Source organism: Daktulosphaira vitifoliae, unplaced genomic scaffold, assembly GCF_025091365.1.
Source record: "Daktulosphaira vitifoliae isolate Bord-2020 unplaced genomic scaffold, ASM2509136v1 Scaffold_5, whole genome shotgun sequence".
In the NCBI taxonomy this organism is placed as follows: Eukaryota; Metazoa; Arthropoda; class Insecta; order Hemiptera; family Phylloxeridae; genus Daktulosphaira; species Daktulosphaira vitifoliae.
This window is the reverse complement of record NW_026099576.1, coordinates 24,637,795-24,663,364: the sequence shown is the minus strand read 5'-3', so window position 1 is coordinate 24,663,364 and position 25,570 is coordinate 24,637,795. Positions and strand designations below refer to the sequence as shown.

The following is a 25,570-nucleotide window of genomic DNA, read 5'->3' as shown; positions in this document are numbered from 1 at the left end:
TGTAAAATACATTTTTCTATTACATTTTTTCTTTAAAAATTTATAATCAAACGACTTATTTTAGTAACGTTTTTAAATATTGCACTTTTAGTTCGAAAAATCTTAAAAATACTTATAGTGTATAACAGATGGTAAATGTTAAAATATTATAAAAATTTGTTTAAAACTATACATATATCTTGTCAGTACATTCTGTTTAATGCATTAATTATAATTCAAACATAAAATTAGTTAAATAAAGTAAGTTTTTACTATTGAGTAGAAACGAAAAAAAAAATTATAACTCTAAATTATGTTAACATAAACTTCCTATAAACGTATTTAGTACTTTGAAGTTCGAATAAAATTATAAACAAGAAAATGATTTTTACTAAATTACTCAGTTTATTTTTTGTAAACTTCTGCGTGGCAAATTATTTCATAAATATGCAATGTAATTTTTCAGTGTATTTTTTAAATTATTTCAATCATAATAAACGTTTTTTACAAGAACTGAGTGTAAATAAAAATAATTACAATGAATTTGATGTAATAACATATGGTGCTGCTGTACAGACTCACGGTGAAATTGTTATGGTCATGTTAGATGTTTTAAGAAAATTCAATTCAAGAAATTATTCAAGAGAGTTAATGACAATCAATTTATATTTGAATAACGTTTCAAATACTCTTGACATGATTGGTAAAAATGATGATGGCACATTTGATTATTCAGACAACACATCAAACCTAATAAAAGGATACACGATAATGCATCTATATATTGAAGAACAATTAGAAAAATTTATTAAAAAAATGTGTTCTAATGAACCTTTAGATGAAGAGTTTGTTAAATTTCCATATTATAATACATGTGAAGACTTGCACCCAAAGAACCTACAATATATAACAGAAAAACTTAAAAATAGAATATTCGACAAGAATTTGCATACTAATATAGAACGGAAGAATAGAAAATTAAATAATAATTATGTACTGAATGAATTAATATCAGCCATTAATCGATGCAAATACGAAGAATTTCATCCAAAAAATTTACTGTTTTACGATTTAATGACAAACCAACATGACTTTATTGAGAACGGTGTTAATCAAATAAAAAAATATCGAATAATAAAAGATGGACAACCGGAACATATTTTAGATCTGCTCCGATTTGCCCCTTTAATTGAAAAATGCTCTGATGGAAGTACTTTAACAGTTTTGGATGTGTTTCGATACGTAAAATACAGTTTTGAAAGACTAAATATTAAATGTTTTGAAATGTTAGTACAAATTGCAGCATTACATCCTATAATAACATTTATACAATATTACAATTCAATATTTGTTAACTCAATTGATGTTAATAGATTTAGCACTCATCATGAAAAAGCCAAAACTTTTTATGAAAATATGATTAATTTAGGCTATACATTAATTATACATTTACAGGACTTTATGAATTTGAAAATGTTTGCAGATTTTGTCATACACGACATAGAATGTATACTATCAGTGGTTAAAAGTTTATTGATTCTGTTTAATCAAAAAACTATATCGCAATTCAATGAAATGAGCGAATTACTGTCCAAAAAAACAAAAAAAATATTAAAAGTTAATAAATTGGATTACAGCTTTGAGATAGTAAAATTAGACGAAAATAATATAGAAATATTTTACGACAAATTAATTAAAAATTTTGATCAAATAAAAGCATATACAGTAGAATTAGAAAAACATAAGAACTCATTTTTTGTTGTCAATAAAACAATGAATAAAAAATTCTTTGCATTTCATAACAGCTCTCACTTTTTAAAATCTAAAATTAAAGGTAAGGAATTTTTGAAATTTGTAATTTTTTAAATGGTATATTAATTACATTTCAAATATTCATAATCATTTTTAAATTAATTCATTTGATTAGAATAGAGCTTTTGCTTTACACAACTATATTAAAATAGATTTTTTAATAAAACTAGATTGTGTATATACTGTTTATAGAATGCAATTTGATTTATCTAGAATACTAATACTCCCAATTATTTTTGTTAAGTTGTGATTTTTTAATGAAAATGTCTTTAATTATTATTTTAATGTACTATGAAAAATATCATAGATATTCCAAAAAAATATATATATATTTTTAAAACACATTACTTTCAGAGCTGGCTTTATAAAATTGAAATTGGAAACATATAATCATTTTTATACCATTTATTTAAGAATGGACTAAATATAATTGCGATCTTTTGATTGCCAGTATGCCATGATATTTTATGAGTTATTAAAATTTTTAAATATAGACAAGAAGAGTGCGCAACACGTTATTATTTTTTTCTATTCGTGTGATAAAAAGATGGCGTGTTTAAAACCATTTCACTCCTCATTTTACTATAATTTTTGAAGGGTAATATTTTAAAAAATAATTTTAACGGCCTGTATCAAATATTTTTAGATAAAAAAATAATATATTTTTTTTTAACCTAAACATTTCATGCACATATTAAATTAAATTATATAATTTAAAGCAGTTTAGGAGCCAGTTATTTCTTTAAAATATCATTCTATTAATAGTTTTGAAATAGTAACAATTATGTTTTAACAAAAATTTTAATTTCAGATCGTATGTGTGAAGACAATATTTATACTTCATTAAATAAAATAAACTCGATTCATAGTGATAAAAATGTTAATGATGTAATTGATTATGATAGCTATGACTTCAGTAAGAAAAATGATGAAATAAAAACTGTCGAAAGTCACTATGATGATGAATTTGAAAATAAAGAAGATAAAATAGATAACTCAAAACATTTTCCTGATTATATGATTGATTATTTACTTTTTAGATGAATCTATTAATTAATTATGACTCAGAAATTTTTGATAAATTTAATATTAATAAGACTATTGTAATCAACTAAATTTACTAAATTAATAATCTGAATAAAGACGATAAAGTAATATATTAAATACAATTAAAATATCAATCTTTATCATTGATTAGTTCGTGCTTATTAATAGACACTTTGACTGGACATTCCAGAGATGGCCGCTCAGCTGTTTCAGTGTCTAATTAAATAGTCTTACCTTAATAAAAAGGACTATAATTATGTTCTAGCTGTGTCTACTCGTTTTTATTGAACCCTCATACTCCACGATTTTGATAGAATGTATTCATACATAAGAACCCAATAACTCATTACAGTAGTTTTGATTTTTTTGACGCTAAAAATTGATGCTCTAAGGTCTTCTTCTTCTTCTTCCTCGCCTTTATCCCAAATACTTGGGGTTGACCACCGCCTACATTTTGTTCGGGATTCCTCATACTTTTTTGACAATAATTTTTACGCCGGCTGTCGACCTGACGCAACCTTATTAGTCGCCTCTTACAACTGGCAGAGGGGTCGTGAAAGTATTCTTAGCCCATATCCACAGGGAAAATGATGCTCTAAGGTAATTTAAAAAAAAATTTAAAGAAAGGTGTTTATTGAACTTTATCCTTTTTTTTCATGTATAAATAGCACATTCAAATATATAATTCTCTACATATATCAATATATATAATAATACATATTAGGACGGAACCATTAATTTCGAAAACCGGAGCTTATAAGTTTTTAATACTTGAAATGTATATATTTCTGACAAGACCGAAGCGGTCTTGTTCACGGGTAGGTTCAAGTTCACTCCTCCACGACTCGTCGTGCTGGGGGTGGAGATCCCGCTTAAGGACTCCATGACATATTTGGGACTTTTCATAGACATACGACTAAAGTTCGGCTCTCACATTACTCGTGCGGCCCAGTGGGCCCAGAAAGTCATGAATTGCNGTGCTGGGGGTGGAGATCCCGCTTAAGGACTCCATGACATATTTGGGCCTTTTCATAGACATACGACTAAAGTTCGGCTCTCACATTACTCGTGCGGCCCAGTGGGCCCAGAAAGTCATGAATTGCCTGGCGGGACTCATGCCCAATCTGGGAGGGCCGAGAGAGAAGCGACGCAGACTTTTAGTCAGCGTCGTACACTCGGTCCTCCTGTACGGGTCCCCGGTTTGGAAGGATACTCTTGAGTATTCGTCCAATAACCATGAAGCCCTGCTCAGGGTGCAGAGGCGGGCGGCGATTCGGACTGTTTCAGTATACCGAACGGTGTCCGGAGTAGGTATCCTGTTATCACTGCCACCTGCCGACCTGCTAGCCTAGGAACGCGCCGCCGGGCATGAGCTCCGCCGACAACGCGGCTGGTCCCTCGAACCCGAGGACTGGCTGGCCCTTAGGTGGATGACCATTCTCCGGTGGCAGACGCGCCTCTCGAAGGAAACGAAAGGAAGGAAAGGAAACTAATAAGGAACTAGCTGATCATGTTGCTTTTGGTATAATCCACCAATTTTTGAAAATTAAACACTATCTAAATATTTGCATCGAAGCGTTTTTTTTTATAAGTGATTTTAATCACTGTCAGATATCATTATACTTGATCCAACTATGCCATGTAACCACTGTGCCACGATCCCCCTGTGCTGGGTTTTTTATATATTACTAGTAAACAAACAAATAATTAAAGCTTATTTATTTTTCTTGCAAAAATTTGATGCGTGTATGAAAATTATTGAAAAAAGACCCTGGTTATTTTTAAATGTTGATGAAAATTTCAAAATTAAAATATAAAGAAAGTAAATTAATATTTACCCAATTCATTAGAATTGAAAAGAACGATAAAGCATTTGATCGAGCATATATTCTTAAACTTTAATTAATTATCATTGACAAAAGTCAACATTTTATTTAAACCATTCTTCATTTAACAGTCAATATATATATAATACGTCCATTTTAATTTTAGAAAATTATTCTTAAAATCTACAGCTAAAAACACTTTTTTATTACTATAAACTTAATATTTACATTGGCTTATAAAAATAAATCAAATTTTTATCTGTAAATTTATATGAAAAACTTATTATTTAGGTAAGGGTGGGACAAGTTGACATCTTTGAGCTTTAATTGAATTTTCTAAAGAAAATATTTAACATAAAAACTGAAAACTTGATATAATTACTACTTTACCAATTGTTAAAATGTTCATTAATTAATAACAATAATTTATTAAATAAAAATTATAAAAAAAAAAAAAGTCAAATTCATCATTCGACTGGGGTTGTATGATTTTTTTTTTTTTTGAAGCAAGTTAGCAGACTTCAGCTAAACTCAGAAAGTCAGCTTAAAGCTACTGTCCCTTAAAGAAATTTAGGATTTTTATACAAAATTTTTAATTGATCAATTAAAAAACTTAAAACAAAAAAAATTAATTTAAATATAATAAAAATATTTTACCTCAATTTATTATTATTCATAATTACACCCCAGTAATTCATTCATTTAAATAGAAATTGAATTTATTTACGATGTTTTATTTAGCCAAAACAATAAAAAAAATTGTACTTAATTATTCCGCTTAAGTTAAAACCTTAGGTCGTAAAACAAAAATATTATATCGTTCTTGCAAATAAGGTACAAGAGCAATATAAAACAAAAATAAATGTTCATTCAAATTATTTTTGAAAATTTTGACATTGTTTGGTTAATAAATTTAAATATACTTCCATAAAAAATTTGCAATAACTTTATTTTTTTAAGTGCACGAACATCCTAAATAATAATCCAAGATGAAATAAAGCTGATATATTAATGTCAGCCATTTTTCATTAGAGTAAAATTATAATAATATTTAACCCTCACACCACATGGTGGGGTGTTTGCGCACCCCATGGAGTTTTTTTCATGCGCATGCGCGATCTACTACTTCAGGTAGTGTTGAGGATCTTAGTAGCCTCGTTATCAGTTGTCTTGTGGACTAGATTTTAGTAAGTACCTTGCTGCATCCAACAAGGTATATGTTACAGCTGACCGAAATCTTAAAAGGTACAAACCGGAATGTCAGTATGGACAACTGTTTTTCTTCCTACCAACTTGCAGAACAACTTACTGAACACAAGCTTACAATGGTGGGAACCCTAAGAAAAAACAAGCGGGAAATACCACAATCCATTGGTTTCAGTAACACGTATACTATTGAATTCGTCAAGGTTTGTATACCAGCCAGGCAAAACATTGGTTTCCTACAATCAAAAAAAAAAAAATAATAACGTCATTTTATTGAGTACGATGCACGATACTGGAGAAGTAAATACAACTACAGAAAAGATTTTGGGTATAGCAGCTCCTTCTGCAACAGAGCAGCCTTTGACAGGTTCTAAAAAATATAAGCGGTGCAACTTTTGCAATCGAAAGAAGGACAAAAAGACAACGAGTTTCTGTTCAAAATGCAAATTACCGATTTGCAAAGAGCATGAGAAAGTAACTAAGTATTGTTATAAATGTTATGAAGATTTTCCTGATGATACTACTTGATTTAATTATTTTTATATTTTATATGTAGAGTTTAATTTTATTTCCTGATGTTACTAGTCTGATATAGTTATTTTATAAATTTTATTTGTTGGTCTAATTTTTTTTTCTAATATTGTTAGTGTTACAAGGAAATAAATAAATATTATATTCTAAATAAAAGGTTTTTTTTTATCACCAACCTGTAATAAATGATCCTAATTATTCATAATACTTATTCAAGTATAATTATGCGCGTTAAAAAATGGTTGGTGTCTTCGGAAATATATAAAAAGTATAATGAAAGAAACCTTTATCAATCAAGTTGCTATTTGAGGAAAACGATAAAAATCTAACGGGAATTGAATGAAAAGTGCTGAAAAACATTTTACAACATTTTATTTTTTAAATAATTTTATGTCATCCATCAATTGTAATAAGAAATGCCTGGAGTATGGAAACACCCCACCTTGTGTTATATGTAACTTCATTTCACCTTGTGGTAAGAGGGTTAAAGTTCATAAAAAAACATCCGTCTGTATACATATCATACAAAAGGCTTTTTGAACTTTTCATATTGTATCTACTAGATTTAATTGAGTATATAATATAATTGAATGCAAGAACATTAATCAATATTACTTAGATCAACATATTATTAAACATGAACGATGTAATGTGTCAACTGGAAAAACGATTAGCGTTATTCTTAGATGTTTGATTGCATATGTACTTAAATGCGTTTGGGTGTCTTTGGCATGTTAAAGTAAAATATTTTACTCTGAAGTAATGCCTAACGTCAGTTCTAGGAGGTCCACAAAATAAGCCGGTGCGTGGAAAAATAAAATAAAATAGTTAAATACTTTTTTTACAGACTTAATACACTTTCTTAATTTAAAACATCAATAATTATTTTAATATTACTTTTAATATTTGTTTAAATAATTTTACCCTAATTTACAATATTTTTTGTTATTAATTTATATTACATGGCTATTTAAATATTTTTTATTTTTGTAAAAAATTTCGGAAAGAATGGAGCTGATAACATTTTTACAGGTAGGGAAAATAATGTTTTAGCAATAAAAAATAATTAATGATTGATAAATTAAAAAATATGTACCTAAAAGAATCCAAAAAAAAATTCACAATATTATTTTTATATTTTGATTAATTAAGTCGTCATAATAAATTAATCACAATTTATCACTCAGTATATTTGGTGTTTAATTATTTTACACAAGTAATCGAAATTTAATGGGACACTCATATTCTCAGATATTAAAGAAAATGTTTAATTTTAGTAAAGAGAAAATATTTTAAATTTAAAAATCTGCAATTATATATAGTTAAATATTATTTATTAATTTCTTCAAGGTTAAAATACCTTTAATAATTTTAAACGCAAATGGTTGATAGGATTTAAAAATATAAGAAAATAATTAATGGTATTTTTTTTTTAAATTATATCATCAAGTTAAAAATAAAGGTTACTTATTAAGAAAATTATATTTAAGAATTTTTATCCTTGAAAGAATGAAAAATAAATTGTTTAACTATATATTATTGTAGTTTTTAAAATCAAATATTTTTTCTCTTTGTTAAAATTTAAAATTTTCATTTACTTTTGAGAAAACAAATTTCGAACACCTGTATTTAATTTATTTTTATAAAATAATTTGCTCTTAATTTATTGAACTAGCTCGGTTACGAAAAATAAATAAATTTAATAACTATCGTAGAGCATACCTTCGGAAACCATAAGGTAGATTTGTCTTATAAGTATTTTTACACTTTAAATTTTTTTAACAGTTATTTACTTTAAAATATCACGAACATATCTGCCAAATTTGAATTTTTTATGAGGAATAATTTTTAGAGAAATTCAAATAAAGCTTTAGGATGTCAACTAACCCTATCCCTCCATATGTTACCATTAATATGTTCTAAAATTCTAATGCTTATAATAATATAAATATTAAAAAAAATAACATTCACAAAATAATATTTAAAAGGAAATTGTCTCTTTAGATTATAATTTGCACAATTGTCACCATTGAAAGTATTATTGTTATATCTGTAAAGATGGTATCAATGATAACTAAGGTTTTCAGCTATGTCACTTTTATAATTATATTTCAAGATGCAAATTTTTTTTTTGTACAGTTTCGTGCAAAAAGAAATATGTAAAGGAAAAATAATGGAGTAAGCAAATAATATTTTGTTATCATCACGAAATCGTATAATAATTATAAACTATTTATTTATATTCAAAATCAATGTATAATACAAAAATAATAAAAATAACATTATGATATACTATTTTTCTAAGCTCATTATTAGCACACTGTTTATTTTATGACATATTTAGTACGTGTTATACAGAATAATATTGTAGCGTAATTATTTTAAATATTATGCTGATTATAAATAATGCATTATCCTATTTTTCAATAACATGTATGCACTATTTTTTTACAAAATGTTATTGACTTAAACGATTTGTAGGAAATTTTAAAAATATATCAAATAATCTTTAGACATTATATTTTCGTGTAAACTTAAAATTTATTAAAAATTACCAATTTCTAAATTTATTGCTAAATTAAACAAGTTTCAAGGTGCTGTGTTTAATATTCAAAAAATACAATTAAATCAATAAATTAAAAATAAAACACATTTGTATAATTTTTTTTTTTATTAAATGATTATATCAAACAAAAACAACAGTCACTTAAAATTAAAAATTTAATTACTCTGAAAATTTTTACTCATAATTATTTATGCACATAACATTTATGTTTATTTTGTCAAAGATACTATAAATCGAAAAATAAAAATATTGTTATTATTTTATATTTAAATATTATGTATATATTTTTTGGATAATGCAGGGAAAATGATAATAGACGTAATATATATTTTTAGTATTAATCTTTAAAATATCAACTCAAAATTGTACGTAAAAATCTAACAGAACTCTCCTTGTAATTTATTAATAAGTAAAGTCGCAACTTTTTTTGTATCACATTTCTCTATTATAATATTACCATCATCACGCTCCAAATTGATTGGAAGTTTACACAAAATGTCATACAAAAATATCCAATTAATATTTTTCGGAATGAATGGATTTTCATTTTCTGGATCAATATCAATAATTTTTATTTCTGATAGCTCATAAAACTTCTTAGCAATTTTTTGTCCAATTTCATTAAAAATACTTGTACAGCTTTCGTTATTAGCAAAATCTTCGAATTTATTTAATAAACCTTTTATATGATTAAAGCAATCAAATGTAGCTTTATATTTTTCAATATAATTCTCCATTATAGTCACTGCAATTTTTATACTTGAAAATATTTCAGAATTAATACTTTCGTTTGAAATATTCAATCTATTGAAAAACAATAGTAAAAATAAAAACTTTAATGACCGTTTTTGAATTGCTAGTTTATAACAGTACATTGCATCTTCAGTAAATATATTTTTTCCACTAATCTCATTTGTCATAGATGCCCATACATTAAAACCATTTACAACAACTAATTCATTTGAAATTGTTTCCGTCCAGGGTAATTTATACCAGGAAAAAACGTCGAACTCTACTTGTATTTTACAAATGAGTAAATCTGTAACTTTTTCTATATCTTTTTTCTCTAATGTACCCTTACGAATATCAGGATAAATTTTAGATGGAATGGAATTAAAAATATTTTCTAGAAATTCCCAATTTATTTTCTCATGGTTGAATGAATTTCCATTTTCTGCATCACTATCAAATTTTCCACCTGATAACTCATTCAACTTAACAGAAATTTTTTGTCCAATTTCATTAAAAATACTTATACATTTGTCGTTATTAGAAAAATCTTGGAAGTTATTTAATAAATTTTTTATATCATTGAAACAATCAAATTTAAAATCATTAACTTCAGTAATATATTTGTTAATGTCTTTATTCATTATACTTACTGCTTCTTTTACACTATAAAATATTTTAGAATTGGCACTTTTGTTTGAAATATTTATGCTATTGAAGTATAATAGCACAAACAAATACTTTAATGACCGTTGTTGGATTGCTAATTTATAACAATCCAGTCCTTCTTCAGTAAAAATTGAATGAGTTCTAAAATTTTTCTTAACTAGATCTGTAGCCTTTTGAATGTGACCATTTATAAAAACTGGTTCATTTAAAATACTGTGCACCGTGGGTAAATCTTTAAAACAAGAAATCGCATCAAACATAAATAGAGTAAAAAAACAGACTAACTCAATTTTCATTTTTAAAATAATAACACACTTTGTCTTTTTTTTAAGTTTGAATCTATCACTTAAAAAAATGGAGTACACCAAGTGCAGAATTTTTTATTTATAATTGAGACACTAAAATGTATTAAGAAAACAAATTTGTGCACTTTATATATTATGAAACTTGTTTACTTTAATCAATAGCATTATTTTATTAGTCGTACATTATGTTTATATATTAAGTATGTATATTTAATAACAACGCGCTACACTGTATACTCTAACTGATCTATTATATCAAAAATGTATTATATTCTATTACACAAATACAAATTTAAATTTAGTTTTATTTTTATGAAAATCTATTAGTGTTAATATAAGAATATTATTAATTATTGTCAATACCAGGGGCATATTAAGAGGGGCGATTGTCCCTCTTAAAGTAGTGCTATCAATATTTTTTTAAACTGATTTCTTTGCTGTTTAGCAAAAAAAATTCTCTAGCATAGTTACCAAAGTAAAATAGTTTTTAATATGCATCTGGTAAATACATCAGTAAACAAATCAGTCAAACTCAGTATAATGCATTATACTATTTTTTTATCTACCTGATTTTAATAATAGAATGTTTATTTTATTTACTATAGTTATTTAGTAATTTTTGTAATTTCGCTCATCGTTGCTGCGTGTTCCATATTGTAAACGTTCATTAAATTAAATAGATAACAATTTCATATAATTTTTTTATTTGTACAGATCCATAACATTAAATACAATTATTTGTATTTTTTGTTACAAGTAAGCTGAATTTAATAAAGCATTTTATTATATATCTATTATAAAAAATCCAAAAGTATATAATATCATGAAAAAACTATTTTATAAGGTTTACATAAAGTACAAATTATACATTTTATTTCGATCTTATACTTTCTAAAAATTATTGAATCAAAAATTGGGAAACATTTATATTTTCAGAAAAATTTACTATAAATTACTATTTTTATTAGTAATAAACAATATTTTACAATTAATGAAAAAAAACATTATTTTAGCAAAATATGAGAGTTCTTTATTAAACCACAGAAAATGTAGAAAACGAAGAAAATATTAAAGCTTTTAAAAAAATTAAAAATTATTTTTCTACCACCAACATAAATTAGAAAGGAAAGAAAATATATCTTATGATTTATAATGGCGATAGTGTGAACACTAATTGGACATTGGTGATAGTACTATAACTCGATCAATGATAACTCGTTCTTGAAGAAAATAACAGTATTTTCCCTATCTTGTAAAACACATCACGAACATGGCTGCAATGAGATTCAAACCACATACCAGAGAACTTTTAAATTTGTATTTTAACCAATTCCATAAGTGCCTAAACGTTATAATACAAAAATTAACTTATATAAATAGCACAGATTGAAGAATTTATACACAGTTTGTTATCAATAACATTATAATAGATGACATACAAAAGTTCCTAAATTTTTTTTTTATGATAAATCACTAGAAATTAACTAATCTAATAAGAAATTATAGGTTTAACAATGTCTTATGCAAATCTATATTTTTAAGGAGAAATATTGTATCATTCATAGAAGACATCTTTTTGTATACATATCATACAAAGAGCTTTTTGAACTTTTCATATAGTTTAAGAACACAACATTCATAGATCACTATTTCAAAAGGAAATCGTTTCTTTGGATTATAATTTGCACAATTGTTACCATTTAAAGTATTATTTTTATATATAAAACGACGCAATCAATAATAACAAAGTTTTATAGCAATGTAATTTTATTTCGATCTTCTTTTTATATAGGAAAAAATAACACTTAGTAGTATACTTTAATGTGTATAAATATTTATAATGATATAAATTCCTATTAAAAAATTAAAATAATCTAAAATTCAAGAATATTGAAAAAAAATAATTACTCCTTTTAGCTTCGATATGAAACTGAGAAGGTATTAATTTTACTATAATGTGTTTTTTTTTTATTCGTTTGTGTCTTTTACCACTTTTTTTCAGCTCTCATCAAACCTATTTCTTTCAACAATACGTCAAAAGATTACAAATCGTATCTAATCGAAGACATTATTCTCAAAAGTTGAAATAATTTCCCTTGTTCCCCTTAAATGAGGGAAATTTCCAAAAAAATTATAAATTTAATAATCGCTAATTTTCGACATTTTTAAAAGTTTTTTTACTTAGAACCTCCAGAACTTTTTGAAAAATAGATGAATAGAAACTTTTTTTTTATAGATATATTATGTATTTACCTATCATTTGGTATATATTTTTTAAAAATCTGACCCTTCACCTGACCATAGTGAGGGATTGAAAATTATAATTATTTCAACTTAAATTTTGAAAATGTTCTGGAAGTACTGATACTTTTATATATATCTTAAATTAAAGCTTATGTAATATACTTTAAAATGTAAAAAAAAATATTCAAACTTTAGTTTGTATTCATGGTAGTGAAATAGGCTACTGTATTTAAAAATATACTATTTTTGCGTTAAAAACTGTCTATGACCAAAAAATAGGTTAAAAATGACATTTTGCACTTATTATTTTTAATATATTAAAAATCAAATTCAGCACTAATTTTAAAATAATTTCTTTTGTTTTAATTATTTTTATGTGTAAATACTCAATTTTTAATAATTAGTATTAATATCAAAAACTAGAAATGATAAAAATAGTCTAATTTCAGATTTGAAAACAGTGCGAAAAGATGATTTACAAAAGTACATTTTTAATTCTGATGAAATTTCTTTGTAGATCAATGTATTTATTCATAAATAATATAAAAAAATGTATAAAGTATTACATCAAGCCTTTTAATTTTTATACGTGTTTGTCATAGAAGTAACAAAATATACTACTTTATCATTTTTTATTGTATTTCCATAAAAATTGTAATTATTAAATATTAATTTCATACTATATTTAATTCCTATGATAAATATTTATTCATAAATTATGCTTTTAAATCTAAGAACTATTAATTAGTATATAATTAATACATATACGGCATCGAAGGTTGCCTTATAATAGTGATTTTAATCACTGTCAGATATCATCTATACTAGTACCAAGTATGTGATATACTATACTATNTTAATACATATACGGCATCGAAGGTTGCCTTATAATAGTGATTTTAATCACTGTCAGATATCATCTATACTAGTACCAAGTATATCACACTCACACTGTGCCGCGACCCTACAATGCTATCTTTCTTTTAAAATAATTAAATTTATTAAACAAATCGAGGGATGAACATATAAGGAGGAGTATAGATGTAGTGTCAATCGTGGATAAATTGAGAGAAAATAGACTTAGATGGTTTGGTCATGTTATGAGGAGAGAAGAATCGGAAGCCGTAAGAACAGTTGTAGAAATGAATGTCGAAGGAAGAAGAGGTAAAGGAAGACCAAAAAAGAGATGAATAAAGATATCAAATTCTAATTAAAGATGTATATTTTATAATATAAGGAATATTAATTTCAACTTAAATACGTTTAAAACCATGGATATTATAATCAAGCTGTTCATGAATATAAAACATAATTTTTAAACTTGCATTTTTTAAATTTTAGATTTTATATTTGTAAAATATGGTTGTTAAGTATTTATTCAGCTGTTTAAACTTGCAAAATTTAATTTATTATTTTGTTTATATTACTTTATGTTTAAGAATTATTTACATAAGTTTTGATTTATGTTTAGTTTCTATACATGAGTTGAAAAGAACGATAAATTAGTATTACAATATTAAAACCTTGAATTTGGTTTTACAGTAACATAAGATTTATTGAATTAAAAAATTATTGGTAAAAAATTATAACTCAAATACAAAATGTGTTATCTTATCTAATTTAAAATCTACAAATGGTCTACTAAAATCTACAAATAAATGGTCAAATCATTTAATTATTTCAATTATTATGTTTTACTTTATAATAATCTTCTTCTTTTTCTTCGCCTTAATCCCAACTATTTGTGGTAGGTCATCCTTATCCTAATCTTCCACTTGACACAATCTTTACACAACATCTACGCTCGCATCAGTCGTCCTTATATCGCATAAAATAACATCCTCTATCTACCTTTATCTTTTCTACCTTCAACATTATTTTCTATAACCGTTCATAAAGCTTCCGATTCCTCTCTCTTCATAACATAACAAATGGTTAAAAAACTTCCTCCTTTGGGGGATGCCGCTATGGACCTTAATGAGTTAATAAAAGCGTATAAAAAAAATATATATATAAAACTGCTTTAAATTATTCTGAATATATTTTGTTGATTATAAAGATGTAAATATACTTAAATCGCTAAAATTGCTTTGACCGAAATAAATTTCATATTATATTCTATAATAAATAATTATTATAAAAAATTTCATACATTATTTGAACAAAATCTAGTATATGAAATTAAAATTTGAGTTCTTTACATTTTTGGTTTGCTTTCAATAGTAAGGCTGTCCTTCATTCTATTATATTATACAAAATGATTATTTAATACATTAAGTGTAATCACATTTAATAATAATAATTCTGCTCTACTTTCCTATCAACCACAAACACTCTGAACTATACATCATAGTTGGTCTCACTGCAGTCTTGTAGAATTTACCTTTCATCTTCATAAGAATTCTTTTATCGCATAAGACACCAGACGCTTCTCTCCACTTCAACCACCCGCACTTAATCATATGTCTTACATCCTCGTCAATACCACCACTTTTTTGAACAACTGATCCTAAATACTTAAAACTTTTCACCTCTCCAATCACGTCCTCGCCTATTGTCACTGGTCTCCTTATTTCACCTACCTTGTATTTCCTTTATCAAACTCGTACTGAATATAATCTGTCGTACTTCAACTTATTCTTAAACCCTTGTATTTCTCTAATAATTTCATTCATCACCATAGAGAATAAGTAAGGGTTTAAAGCAGAACCCTGATGTACTCCAACTCTTACCCTAAAACCTTTTGATACTCCTCCTACGCTTTTTACTCGGGTACAAGTGCCATCATATATATCTTCTATTATATTAATGTACCTTTTCGGGTCTCTTTTTCTCATTAATGCCCACTTTAGAACCTCTTTTGGCACTCTATCATACGCTTTCTCCAAATCTTTAAATACCACACACAGCTTTTTCTTCTTTTCCCTAAACTTTTCTATTAGTTGCTTCACACAAAATAATGGCTCCATTGTTGACTTACTTTAATTATAAATTTTAATAATTGTTAAATTAATTTCTAACTGTTAATCATATAACCTTTTCCCATTATAATAAGGCACGATGTCCATTGTGCTCTGGTTTAGTCTTTGGCTTGCCTCTGCTAGCCCAACACGTAAATGATATTTCTAAGGTATATGTTCCTATCGTTCTTATGTATTATATAGAATGAAACAGATCTAATTGACAACCCTTACAACTTATGATCTACATAACATATTAGACATTTTTTAAAATCAATTTCTACACTATAAGACTATATTTGAAATGTTCTATGTTATTTTACTCATTTACAAAAAATAATTCTTTTAAGATTTGAACATAGCAATATTATAGATGAGTTTTAAAGAAAAATTTTGATATCACATCCTTTTATTTTATAAAATTCATTTACTGAATACAGTCGTTGTTTTATAGCATTTTGGAGTTTTTTTAATATTAATTTTTTTTATGATTTTACTATGGTATTAAATGTAGTCCATATTATGGAAAAGACGAAAGTAAACACTATCTTATTTTGTTATTTACTGTTGACAGTACGCAAAAAATGGACAGAAAAATGTTTAATTTGTTGACCAATGTGATTTATTAAAAATACTCTTAATAAGTCACTCTATAGGTTTATTAATGAAAAACTGTATATTAGTAAATGTGTTAATATAGTGTTGACAACAATATATGGTAATCACATTCTTGATAATAAATTTTTTATTTGCTTTTTGGCTTCGATGGTACATACAGGTTATTCTATACCATAATTTAGTATTTCTATTATGTCATACATGCTTATCAATGTCTTTTAATTACATGATATTGCCATAGATAATAGAAACTTGTTTAGAATATCTATGGTTATCATTTTTGTGAAGTGTTTCGTTGTGATAATAGTGTTGTTGATTTTATTTTGGTTTGAATTTTCTAACATTTAAATGTAATTTTGTAATATTATTATTATGGTGGATGTTATGTTTTTTATTTATTTTTATTATTTTATATTCCTTTTTTTTAAATATTATTCGTGTTAAAAATGCTTAATCTTTTACCACGTAAACATAATATTAATTTTTGTAATAATCAAAGATGAAAAATAATTAGTGACATTTTATTAAGTGAATAATAAATACAAATTCTTCATTTTAATTTATTGCGATGCTTTTTCTATTTTATGATAAAATTCTTGCCTGATTACTATCTTATTTTGTAAAACTTCAATTAATGCAATATGTGTGAAATGTGTTAAAATGGATCAAATTATAACACAATTACAATCTAAATTTAAGGTGAGTTTATATTATTCTATTTAATACTGTGTTTAGAGCTGTAATGGTTTATTATTATTGTATAAAGCGATTTTATCAGTAGTTATTCTTATCAATATTTCACTTTGAAAGATATTTATACTATATTTTTAAAAATTGAATACAGGAAAAATTATTTTGTTTCATTTTATAGAACAGAATAAAATATTAATTAATTTTGAAATAACATTTTTAAATAAAAAATTTATTAGGATAAATGTTTCCGTCTCTTTATTTTGATTATTAGCGGTTCTGTTAAAAAGATGAAATTATACTTTGGCACCATGGGCTAATGCATCACTGATAATGACTGTACTTTAAAATATATTTATTTTATTGTCAATATGATCAGTAAAAGAAGCAAGAATAACGAAAGTAGTGAGACAAAGATGCTCCTTGTCGACCTATCTATTCAATATTTTTATTGAAATGAGCATAGACATAATGAAAACTAAGACCAACTGGTCAACATATACACTGGATTCATTTTATGGATGACATTGTTATTTTTGCAAAGTCTGAACATGACTTGATTAATATGATAAAAATTCTATCAAATACACTTGATAAATTTAAAGTGAAAATAAATTCCATGAAAACCAAAATAATGCTTATAAGTAAAATGTACTCAGATCTTAACCTTAATATACAAATATACAATACACGATTACAACCCAAGAATTCTGCTACCTTGAAAGTATCATAGTTTCTTCCAATAACAAATCAATTCCAGACATCAGAAGACGAATAGCATTTGCAAAGCAAGTATTCCTAAAAAAGAATTAGCTTCTCACTAATCAATAAATGAGCATTGGCACACGTAAAAGATTTGTTAAAACATTTGTCTGGAGTATGCTTTCATATGGCAGTGAAACATGGACAATTGACAAGATAGACAGATGCATTAGAGTTATGGATATGGAGAAAAATGAAAAATACAAAATGGATAGACAAGAAAAGAAATGAGCAAGGCTAGAAGAAGTATGAGAAGAAAGACAGTTGAAGAAGGTGATTGAATCAAGATAAATAAAGTTTATCGGACACATAATCCAACACAATGACTTTATAATCAACATATTCAAAGGAGAAATAACTGGGAAGAAACCAAGAGGATGCCCAAGGAAACAATATTTTGAAAATATCCTGGAACTCATGAACTGTGCGTCTTTTGTTTCACTGAAGAATTTGGCTTCAACGACAAGGCATTGCCTTTAATAGATTATGATAATTGTCAATTTATACCTTTCCAAATTAGAATACAGGTAATAATTGTCATTCTGAGTTTTTATTAATACATTCAACTCATTAAAACTGTTAAAACATTGTTGATGAATTTTAATTTGAAATCATCAGCAGTTCAGGTAATTAATCAATAGTAAGTAATTTCAATCAAATTAGATATTTTTACATGACATAAACATTTCATGATATTATGTTTTTTATTGTTATGACAATTTTTTTAGTTATTCTACCCTATTTTTCTCAACTTAATTAAAATTTTTTTTATTTATTTTGATAACTTATAGAAATACTATTATAAAAATTGATTTTGTGATGGAGTTATTTTTTTTAGATTATACTTAGTTAAAGCTTAGAGCACAGGTACTTAAATAAAAAGTTTTTTTAAAATATTTAATTGTCATATTCATCAAGATTCTGTCTTAAATAATGATGGATTTAAAATGTGAAGAACTACAATGTGAATAAATTTGAAGATTTAGGGAGCATCTGATTTTTAATGTGCTTTAAAAAATGTTATTTAATTCTGAACCAGGTTTAAACAAAAATCTTTTTTTTTGCTGGTAAACTTTACAATAATGAAGATTTTCTAATATGTAGTCGATTCATGAAAGAAAAAAAATAGTATTGACTATTTTTGAAGCCTATTTTTTAGTTCACATCCACTAACAAAAGTGTAGATTTAGAACTAGTTCTGTGGATGAACGATGTATGGATATAGTTCCAATTATAGTAAATGACCCAGATCTATTAAGTTAGTTTTATTTGAAAAATTAAAGTTATTTATATAGATATTTTAAAATATTATTGATGTAATTTTGATTAATTTAAATGAAGAAGATCAAAATAAAAATGCATAAAGAAAAGAGAAAGGCATTTGCTATTCTCCACTAAAAATGTTAACCTTTTGAGAAGTTTTATAAATAGTTTAAGGGTCTAAAGCTTAAAAAAAATTTACATTAATTTTTAATTTAAAATAAAATAAATAATCTAGTCAGTTAAAATTAAAAACAATATTTTAATAAACATTTTTTTAGCAATTTCAATATCAATAGCAGCAGTTATAATAATATTTTTTATTTGACTCACTATTGTATCAGCTATTTTTGAAGAAACAAGATTTTGCATTCCAAAATTATTAATTATAACTTAGTTATTTATACGTATAAATCGTATGTCTATACAGAAAAATATATTTTCAATTTCTTAAATACGTGTAGATGGCGCCTATTAAATATTGGACATGCTCTTTATATACACGATTTCATTTTATGTAGTATATACTCATACTTTAGTTCTTAAGCTGATTAAATTAATCTATTTATCAGTTAACCATTATAAGACTGATAATATTAATCTTATTATGGTTTACTAATTAGATTAATTTTCATAATCTATATTTTAAGATTATATTATTATATAAAAGGATACTTTAATAATCCATTACCTTATTTGTTAAAATATTGCAATTTCAAAACAATATTTAATGTTGAGATACTCTTTAAAATTGTATTTAAAATTTTATCATTTGAAGTAAATATTTTATTTGCATTTAGGTTAATGTGATCCTGGACGTATAATTTATTCATAGATAGGTATCTAAGTAACAGTTATAACATTTTGATAATTCTATCTTTTATTTTTCTGTCATTAGTGTGAAGTTGATATTATTTATATGCACGTAAAAAATAATTTTGTTTGTATTTCTGAGATTTTCGAATACTAAAATCTAAATATATATGATATCATCGCTTTTTTTTGTTCATCTGAAGATAACATTAATAGTTATATTGTTGAACGTCTCTAAAATGTGTTTCAAGAAACTTAAATTTATAGTTATTATGCACTGAATCTTGTAATTTTTGTCTTAATTAAACTGTTTTATTGATATATATATATGTATAATTTTTTCTTAATTATGGATTGAAATAGCTTTATTAGTATCACTCCAATCCAATTTTTAAAAGTGTATACTTTTAAACGTTTAATATATTGTGGGTTTAAAAATTGTTTATTTTTATGACTTTATGATTTTGCGTAAACTATTTGTTTCATTGAACTCATTTTTCATTATTTTATTTTAACCACAGCATTTTGGTTATCTAATTGTACAACGTTGCATACAGTTTATGGACACAACGGCGGAAACTCACTAATTATATATAATGAAAAAATATTCCTTGAACACTTAGATAAAGTCGTAAAGCTGAGCGACACTCAAGTGGGTTAATTTTATTATTTTATCACTAGGGAAAATTAATGAAAAATCCCGAACCTACAACACAGCTGAGGTGTTGGGGCCGGCGTGGACTGTTGGCGGGTCGCGTCTCACTGATTGTTTTCAGTTGGCAATCTGACGTCAAACGTGTTTGGTGGTCGTCGCGTGATCTCTTTCAAAATTCGCAGGCTCCTAGTCTAGCACGTGTGATTATTCAAATATGTTTTAATCATTATTTAGACTAGTGTTAAAATTTCTTTTCTCGTTCAAATGTCGATCCAATATGACTTATTATAGCAGTTTTGATAGTGACAAAACATACAAGCCTAACGGAGACGTGATTGCCTGTCATAAATGTGGAGGATATAAGGTATACATATCATTTGAATTCATTGAACAATCTAATATTAAAAATAATGTCCCCCTATATGCTATTTTATTTTGAATATCAACTGTAACATCGTTTGTAAGAATTATACAACTATTATCTATTCTTATTTAGAATATTTACATATAGTTACAACCTCTGAACTGTAATTATCACCCCGAAGATGAACTCTACGACTTCGAAACGACAACATAGATATAACTGTAAATATTTTAAATAATACAATAACCCATAAATGCTTTAATACATTCATATTGTCTACTCGTATGAACAATGCAATTATTATATTTCTTTTAATTATTTGATAGTCTTTGTATTAATTTATAAAAAAAAAATGAATGATTCCACATAGAAAAATAATTTCTATATTCAATATTTTTTTTAGCTATCAAATAATTTAAATATTTTATGTTTAGCCTAACTTATATAAATAGTTCATGAAGTATTGTTGTCTTATATCAATATAATATATTGATTTAAGATAATATATTATATCTAAGAATTCCATTATAAATTCGTCTGTATATAAATCATATTTTTCGGTTTTTAATTATTTATAGAAAATGTCAATTAAAAGTAAAGATTGTATCTATTTCGTTGGTAATTAAAATATTTAAAAATCAACAAGTGTTGCAAGGGCTCATGTACTGCCAACTATGACGTGATTAAAATTTCATTAACGTTTTGTCATTGTAATAATTTTGTAAACCTTTATACAATTTTATAACTCCTATTTATTTTTAAAAAGTTTTGTCAAAATCTAAGATAGGTCCTTTCGTCTATTAGGAATGCAAAAGATAGTTTGTGGAGTACTAAATATGATATTTTATTAGTACGATCAATTATATAGCTAATTCATATCATTTGTATCTATCTTAAAATAGTGTTTTTTATTTGCTACTCTAGTAATTAGTTCTGTGGATCTTATGTGTTGAAAAATACTGTCTAGTTTTACAGGGTGTTCAGTAAGTAAGAAAACATGTCCATTGTTATAAACAATAAAAACCTCTTTCCTTATTTACTGAACACTCTTTAAATTATTGAAGTGGTTAACATTATTCTGGCTTTTTCATCATAACTATTTCAGTTAACTATAGTGGATTCCAATCTAATAAAATTAATTCGTAAATTCGTTATAACTACTATTTTAGTTGGAATTCTATATTGTATGAATTAAAATAATTTTTACAATGACAATCATAAGTTAATTCTCTTAATTAATGAACTAACCTTTCTTAATAATATGATTGAGCAATAATTGACATATAACCCATGCAAAATGATTTCTTCATACAATCCAGTATTTAAAATCTGATTTTAGGTTTTCAATCGTGCACAAGTTGATTTAAACAATTAATTAATCTCTATTAAAGTAATTTTAAATGATAATCAATTTTTAGTCGGTTATTTACGTTTTATGTTTATTATATATCACTACATTATGGTGATATAACGTAATAATTTTAAGGTTAAACCTTGGGCTTTTAAAATCATGCAGAATATTTTTAAATAGTAGAGTAGGTATACAATGAAATAAAATAAATAACTGTTATAATAATATAGAAAATGTTAAATATAATACAAATTATGTATTATTCCCGAGAAATTCAGTTAGATTATAAGTCAATCTCATTTATATATTACAATTGTTTCAATGTGAGATTCAATTCTAATGTAGTTATTATGTATATATCTTCTCGCTCCTTTGAACCAAACACGAAATTATTATATTAGTTTTGTTACCATTGACCTATTATAGTATTGTAAGAAATAACTGTATTTCATAATGAAATTACTCGCCGTAAATGAAATATTATAATTAAGGTGTATAATTAACTGAAACGTGCAAGACTTTATGTGATAACTTTGTAATATTGAACTAAAACGTATCGGGTGCTATATTTTAGTAGAAATATTTTGAAACCTATTTATTTTTCGTCTTTATTTGAACTGAATAAAAAAAATTATATTGTAAAAATGTTTGGATTTATTACAAATATTATATTCAACTTATACCGTTAGTTATTTTATATATATATATATATATTTATTTCATTAAATTGTGCTATTCCTGTTAGTTTTGTTGTCATAAAATTCAAAACATTTTTTGGAAATTTTCTTTCGATTTCTCTTAATTAATTATCGTGTTTCTCTCTTAATATCGTTAAAATGTGCACATCTTATTCACCTACGTTTATTCAAACGATGGCTTTTTAAAACAAATTTTTAGCGTGATCACGGGGGTGTAAGAACATTTATTACTATATTCTTACCATTTATATTATACACGTTGTATTTTCATTTACTCAATTCATAATACATATTAATTAGCATATTGAAAAATTCTGATGTGACAATTTTACTCGTCTGTAGCCCGGAGCTACTGACGTCAAACTAACAAAGGATAGTGTTTGAGTGGCCGTTATATCTATACTTTTTGATATCATCACTTTTGTCTTATCTATGTTGTTAATAATTTAGTTTAATTTATTCGACGACTCTTCTATCGCCAATTGTCATCATAACCAACCAACTCCGTCTCACTTGGATATACCAACTAAGCTATTCTTTTGGGATTCTATTCAGACGTATTGTTCATTACATAGAACTTATATTTACTACATCTAAAATATAATTCTACTTTATCGTTGACATAAAACAATAGTCTAACTTTATTATATGATACCTCACTAGTAATTAAAATACACGATTGCCTGTGTCTCTTTCAGATAATTAAAACTCATTTAAGGAGATACAGATAATATTTAGGCAGCTTCAGGTAGCTTCCGATTTTTGGTTTTCACTAAGTTCCTTAAGTATTATATGGATCCCTAACGGGGGATGATCGAGTAGTTTAGATTAATAATTTTACTATTTTTAATTGATTGTTTTATTTCCTACACAAATAGAAATAAGAATAGATTTCGTTTGTATTAGAAAACAATTCACGCATAAATTATTAGGAATTGTAAATTAGTTTTAGGTAATATAATATATTTATAATATTTTTTAACCGTCTTTTTTACCCTTTGGCTTGGGTTAAGTTAGCTAAACAAAATTGTAATTCAATATATTTTGAATCTTTTACTTAAAAAAATTAAATTATGTAAAATTATAACAATGTAGATACATAATGGTTGGGCCGTGTTTTATTAATGTATAAATAAACAAATAGAATAATTGTTTATTTATACATTTATTACAAGTATCTACTTGGAAAATTTTAACCTGCACTATTTAAATTGAATAGTATATTTTTTTTATTGGCATGGTATGGTAAAATAAAGTTACTTTAACTATCTGCTTGAAGTTTTTTAATTGACAATCTAAATTTCTAGCGGTTGTCACTGTTGATAGAGTACAGCGACTTTCATAATTGTATTGTCAAACATCAAATGTTCCGTGCTAACGGTACTTTTAATTAACCTTAAGAATTTAAAAATATGTAAAATCTATATAAAAACTCCTGTAATTTAATTGAAAATGGTACAAAATTAATATTAACAGTCTTAGCGTGTTCCTCCCTTACTAGTATTTGTCACGGACCATTAAAAAAAAAATTCTCAATTGTTTACGGGAACCTACTTAGTCGACGGATAGAGCTGTTTTTTACTGCTATACGATATTCCTGCCGTTGCCTGTGTTGTGACCGATTAAAATATTCGTCCGCTATTATTTGTAAATGCTACAGCTGATTTTTTATACGATTCGGTTGGCCGTTAATTCATGATACGTTATATTAGAACACGATCCGTAAAAAAAAATTTCGATTCAGTTACAATTTGTATTCTAATTTCTTTTTAATTTTAATACAATATTTTCAACCTTTGCTTTAAATACCAAAATGTGTCTACTAAAGGAATTTCTTAGTCATCTTGCTTTAGTTTAAAAATTGTGTACTGCGGAGAAAAAATGATAATGATAGATTTTTATTATCCAATTTTTCTGTCTAAGTATTCAACAAAATATGCTCTGTTGCATTTTGTGGAAGCAATATTACATGTGAATCTTATTTCTACAGTGTTTATATAAACTCGTACAAGAAGAGAGATGTTATTGTAATATTTCCGTCCCCAAAGAGCTCTAAATCATAAACTACATAAAAAACTAGTCGTTGTTTTACATTTCTCATACGTTGTACGAGAAATAATGTAAGTTTTGACTTGTCATTTTATTCACACTACACGCCAGTACATATTCACATCGACCAACCAAGTTAATTTCCTTTGTTAAAGATAAAACACCATAGAAAATTTAACGTATTAATATTTTTACTTCTAAACTTATGTTATGAATGCGCCATTTTCAACTAAGCATGTGTACTTCTAATTTTGTTTTATTTTTACTATAATTCGTTAAGAAGTGCTAAAATTCCAAAGTAAATACTGTATTCGAATGCTCAACTTGTTATAAAATTTGCACATAAATTCCGGTTCTGTTTTCGCCAGTCTAAGATAGTCGATGTATATATGTTAATTTACTAAAAAGAAGAACGGTAGAATTCAATTTACTTTTA

At 25.6% G+C, this 25,570-nt stretch overlaps 2 protein-coding genes across 5 annotated transcripts in view; both read left to right on the top strand.

The window, feature by feature from the left end:
* The first annotated feature begins 245 nt into the window (after positions 1–245).
* Positions 246–2,975, top strand: LOC126907791 (uncharacterized). The gene is made up of 2 exons (XM_050689388.1): positions 246–1,813; positions 2,603–2,975. Exons 1-2 carry the CDS (start codon positions 361–363, stop codon positions 2,833–2,835), a joined length of 1,686 nt encoding a protein of 561 aa, XP_050545345.1. The 5' UTR covers positions 246–360; the 3' UTR covers positions 2,836–2,975.
* A 13,874-nt stretch (positions 2,976–16,849) lies between these two features.
* Positions 16,850–25,570, top strand: part of LOC126907793 (protein-tyrosine sulfotransferase-like) — a 41,044-nt gene continuing 32,323 nt past the window's right edge. For 2 of the 4 annotated variants that reach the window (XM_050689391.1, XM_050689394.1), the window contains exon 1: positions 20,782–21,036. In XM_050689391.1, coding sequence (XP_050545348.1) covers positions 20,950–21,036 — 87 coding nt within the window. In that variant the 5' untranslated portion in view covers positions 20,782–20,949. Of the gene's footprint in view, positions 17,192–20,781; positions 21,037–25,570 lie in introns of those variants that run through there. The other 2 variants (XM_050689392.1, XM_050689393.1) reach the window with 2 other exon arrangements.

Coding starts and splice junctions, on each gene's coding strand:
- LOC126907791 (XM_050689388.1), top strand. CDS start 361: ATGATTTTTACTAAATTACTCAGTTTATTTTTTGTAAACTTCTGCGTG. Junction 1,814..2,602: donor TTTAAAATCTAAAATTAAAG/GTAAGGAATTTT, acceptor TTTTAATTTCAG/ATCGTATGTGTGAAGACAAT.